Genomic DNA, 5000 nt, shown 5'->3' with positions numbered 1-5000 from the left:
AAAAAAGAATATGAAGTCGCCCAAAAGTTCAATCGAAAAGGGGGAAAATATATCTTTTGAATACAGATTTAGTGACGAACTTTCACTATCATGGCCGTCACGGAGTCACGCTTTCATAAAAGGAAAATTAAAAAGAGAAAAAAAGGGTGAAGAGGGAGAGAGTGGGGGAGAGAGTGGGGGAGAGAATGGGGGAGAGAGTGGGGGAGAGAATGGGGGAGAGAGTGGGGGAGAGAGTGGGGGGAGAGAGTGGGGAGAGAGTGTGGGGGAGAGAGAATGGGGGGAGAGAATGGGGGAGAGGAGTGGGGGAGAGAGTGGGGAGAGAGTGGGGGGAGAGAATGGGGGAGAGAGTGGGGGAGAGAATGGGGGAGAGAGTGGGGGAGAGAATGGGGGGAGAGAATGGGGGAGAGAGTGGGGGAGAGAGTGGGGGAGAGAGTGGAATGGAGAGAATGGGGGGAGAGAGTGGGGGAGAGAGAGTGGGGGGAGAGAGTGGTGGAGAGAGAATGGGGGAGAGAGTGGGGGAGAGAGTGGTAGGAGAGAGAGTGGTAGAGAGAGGGTAGAGAGAATGGGGAGAGAGAGTGGGGAGAGAATGGGGGAGAGAGTGGTGGAGAGAATGGGGGGAGAGAGTGTGGGGAGAGAGAGTGGTGGAGAGAGAATGGGGGAGAGAGTGGGGGAGAGAATGGGGGAGAGAATGTGGGGGAGAGAGTGGGGGAGAGAGTGGTGGAGGAGAATGGGGGAGAGAGTGGGGGAGAGAGTGGTGAGAGAGAATGGGGGGAGAGAGTGGGGGAGAGAATGGGGAGAGAGAATGGGGGAGAGAGGTGGGGAGAGAATGGGGGAGAGAGTGGGGGAGAGAATGGGGAGAGAGAATAGGGGAGAGAGCGGGGGAGAGAGTGGGGGAGGAGAGTGGGGGAGAGAGTGGGGAGGGAGAGTGTGGGGGAGAGAGTGGGAGAGAGAGGGGGGAGAGAATAAATGGGGGAGAGAATGGGGGAGAGAGTGGGGGAGAGAGAATGGGGAGAGAGAGTGTGGGAGGAGAGTGGGGAAGAGAGTGGGAGGAGAGTGGGGGAGAGAATAGGGGAGAGAGTGGGGGAGAGAGTGGGGGAGAGAATGGGGGAGAGAGTGGGGGAGAGAATGGGGGAGAGAGTGGGGGAGAGAGTGGGTGGAGAGAGAATGGGGGGAGAGAGTGGGGAGAGAGTGGGGAGGAGAGTGGGGAGAGAATAGGGGAGAGAGTGGGGGAGAGAGTGGGGGAGGAGAGTGGGGGAGAGAATGGGGGAGAGAGTGGGGGGAGAGAATAGGTGGGAGAGAGTGGGGGAGAGAATAGGGGAGAGAGGAGTGGGGGGAGAGAATGGGGGAGAGAGTGGGGGGAGAGAATGGGGGAGAGAGTGGGGAGAGAATGGGGGAGAGAGTGGGGAGGGAGGAGTGGGGAGAGAATGGGGGAGAGAGTGGGGGAGAGAGTGGGGAGGGAGAGTGGGGGGAGAGAATGGGGGAGAGAGTGGGGGGAGAGAATAGGGAGAGAGTGGGGAGGAGAGTGGTGGAGAGAATGGGGAGAGAGTGGGGGAGAGAATGGGGGAGAGAGTGGGGAGGAGAGTGGGGGAGAGAATGGGGAGAGAGTGGGAGAGAGAATGGGGGAGAGAGTGGGGGAGAGAATGGGGGAGAGAATGGGGGAGAGAGGGGGAAGAGAGTGCAGTGAGAGAATGGGGGAGAGAGTGGGAGAGAGAATGGGGGAGAGAGTGGGGGAGAGAATGGGGAGAGAGAGTGGGGGGAGAGAATGGGGAGAGAGTGGGGGAGAGAATGGGGGAGAGAGTGGGGGAGAGAGTGGGGGAAGAGAGTGGGGGAGAGAGTGGGGGGAGAGAATGGGGGAGAGAGTGGGGGAGGAGAGTGGTGGAGAGAATGGGGGAGAGAGCGGGGGGAGAGAGTGGGGGGAGAGAATGGGGAAGATAGTGGGGGAGAGAGAATGGGGGAGAGAGTGAGGGAGAGAGTGGGGGAGAGAGTGGGGAGAGAGAATGGGGGAGAGAGTGGGGGGAGAGAATGGGGGAGAGAGTGGGGGAGAGAGTGGTGGAGAGAATGGGGGGAGAGAGTGGGGAGAGGAGTGAGGGAGAGAATGGGGAGAGAGGGTGGAGAGAATGGGGAGAGAGAGTGGGGGAGAGAGTGGGGGAGAGAATGGTGGGGAGAGAGTGGGGGGAGAGAGTGGTGGAGAGAATGGGGGAGGGAGGGAGTGAGGGAGAGAGAATGGGGGAGAGGTAGTGGGGGAGAGAATGGGGGAGAGAGTGGGGAAGAGAGTGAGAGAATGGGGGAGAGAATGGGGGAGAGAGGAGAGAGTGGGGAGAGAGAGGGGGAGGAGAATGGGGAGAGAGATGGGGGAGAGAAGTGTAGAATAGGAGAGAGAGGGGGAAGATAGTGGGGGGAGAGAGAGTAAGGAGGAGAGAATGGGGAGAGAGCGGGGAGAGAGAGTGGGGGGAGAGAATGGGGAGAGAGATGGGAGTGAGAGTAGTGGAGAGAATGGGGGAGAGAGCGGGGGAGAGAGTGGGGGGAGAGAAGTGGGGGGAGAGAGAGTGGGGGGAGAGAGAATGGGGGAGAGAGTGGGGAAGATAGTGGGGGAGAGAGGTGAGGAGAGAGAATGGGGGAGAGAGTGGTGGAGAGAATGGGGGAGAGAGCGGGGGAGAGAGTGGGGGAGAGAATGGGGGAGAGGAATGAGGGAGAGAGCGGCGGGGAGAGAGTGGGGAGAGAGTGGGGGAGAGAATGGGGAGAGAGGGGAGAGATAGTGGGGGAGATGAGTGGGGGAGAGAGTGGGGAGAGAGTGGGGGAGAGAGAGAGAGAGAGAGAGAGAGAGAGAGAGAGAGAGAGAGAGAGAGAGAGAGAGAGAGAGAGAGAGAGAGAGAGAGAGAGAGAGGGGGAGAGAGAGAACGAGACCGAGACCGAGCGAATTATTTGTCAAGATTATCGTAACGAAGGTGTAACGTTGGTGACATCACACTGATTTCATGTTACGTGTGTTTATGAGGTTGAGTTTATGTTGGTTAGTGTGGGGTGAAGATTTACGTTGTGTGTGATGTGTTGTGGATCATGTTGTTTAATGTTTATGTGCTTTATTAACTAAATCATGGAAGTGCAAAAAACACACCCATCTCCACCCACACTCACCCACCTACCCAAACAGACCCACCTATCCTCGAAATCCCATCCAAATACCCACACTCTCATTCACCTACCCATCCCCTTTCACCCACCTACCCACCCCCACTTATCCACTCTCACCCACCTACCCACCCCCACTTATCCACTCTCACCCACCTACCCACCCCCCCCACCTCTATCCACTCTCACCCACCTACCCACCCCCACTTATCCACTCTCACCCACCTACCAGCACCCATCCAACCACCCCCACACACATCCACATTCACCCACATCCATCAGCCACCGCCCACCCACAGACAGAGAAAACCCCAGCTCCTCCCTTTCTCCAGATGGCGTTCACCCACTTTTTACTCGTGTGTTTGCTGGCCTCCGGGGTCATGACCGAAGCTGACCCGAAATCTGACCCGGCCGCTGACCCACTTCCCGATCCAGTTGCTGACCCTGTAGCTGACCCTGAGGCTGACCCGGCTGCTGACCCCGGATACCACGCCCCCTGCTACGACAAGACACAATATGTGAATGCCTACAAGACAGAGGCTTATCCTGTACGTTAGTCTTGTCTTGTTTGTTTGTTATTTTATGATTTCCCGATGGCCGACTTGTTTTAACTCTGCTAGACTGTGGTAATGGTCAGTCTTGGTTTGTTTACTTATTCATTTATTTGTTCAATTTCTTTTTCTCTATTCAACCATGTGCCAAAGTCATGTAAATTATGCTTGGTTCACTTTCGATAATTCTTAATCTCTATTCACTATCTTTTTCTTCATAGCAATCCAATAAATCTACGTCATCGTCATCCCTCTCTATTTCTCTCTCTTTTTTCTTTCGTTCTTTATTTTCCTCTTGAATCCCTATCCCTCCCATTCCCCTTCTCCTCCAGGTGCCCGTCTACGAGACCGTGTACAAGAAGAAGGTCGTCCCCACCACCTTGTACAAGACCTTGCACAAGACCCAGTACCAGACGGTCTACCACACCGAGTACGTGCCAAAGTATGTCACCGAAACCTTGTACAAGACCCAGGTGAACTCCGTGACCAAGCACCTATCCAAGTACCAGACCCAGTACCAGACCCGGTACGCCACCGACGTGCAGTACGTGCCCAAGTACGTCACCAGCACGCACTACCACACCCACTTCCAGACGCAGGTGCGCTACAACACCATCTACGACACCCAGTATACCCCAGTTTACGTGACGAAGACCAAGGTGCAGTACCAGACGCACTACGCGACCCAGTACGCGCCCAACTACGTCACTGTCGCCAAGAACAAGGTCATCTACAAGACTTATTGCCCCAAGCCAGTCTATGGGTAATAGGGGCTGTCGGCTTGGCGGCTTATTCACACTCTATTGCTGTTTCTTCTTTATCGAACCTCTCATCTGAGTCTCATACCGTCTTCTTCTCTTTCCGTTTGTAAATATCTCGTATTTATTTTGTACTTTTATTATATATACACACACACATTTCTCTATTATTTGTGCTTTTATCATATACATATACATATTTTTTCTATAACATTATATACATTAATTCGTCTCCCTATTCTTAATCATAGCATTCTCTTATCTCTGATTACCATTTCTTCTTGATTATTATTTTATTTATTTTCCTTTGTTCTATTGCTTCTCCTATTAAGCTTCACTGCTTGCGAGATTCACCAGAAATCCTTTAAATGAAAATGCTTTACGCTGTACATTTGTATATTTAGACGGGGGATGGTCAAGGTGTTGTAAACACTGTAAACAGCATTAATAAAACTATTTTCTTTTTGTATGTCCCATTAACTGATAACCAATGTAAGAATGTTCGAATGAATAATATGTAAAGATAAAAGAATACACACACAGACACACACAGACACACACA

The 5000-nt window shown here is 53.5% G+C and overlaps 1 protein-coding gene across 1 annotated transcript in view; it reads left to right on the top strand.

Annotated features, from left to right (window-relative positions):
• The window catches only part of LOC113825471 (uncharacterized), a 6908-nt gene extending 1927 nt beyond the window's left edge, over positions 1–4981 (top strand). The window contains exons 2-3 of the mRNA XM_070138858.1: positions 3462–3677; positions 4013–4981. Coding sequence (XP_069994959.1) covers positions 3462–3677; positions 4013–4447 — 651 coding nt within the window. The 3' untranslated portion in view covers positions 4448–4981. The remainder of the gene's footprint in view (positions 1–3461; positions 3678–4012) is intronic.
• Positions 4982–5000: the final 19 nt, after the last annotated feature.

This window comes from Penaeus vannamei, chromosome 25, assembly GCF_042767895.1.
Source record: "Penaeus vannamei isolate JL-2024 chromosome 25, ASM4276789v1, whole genome shotgun sequence".
Classification (NCBI taxonomy): Eukaryota; Metazoa; Arthropoda; class Malacostraca; order Decapoda; family Penaeidae; genus Penaeus; species Penaeus vannamei.
This window is presented reverse-complemented; position numbering and strand designations above follow the sequence as displayed.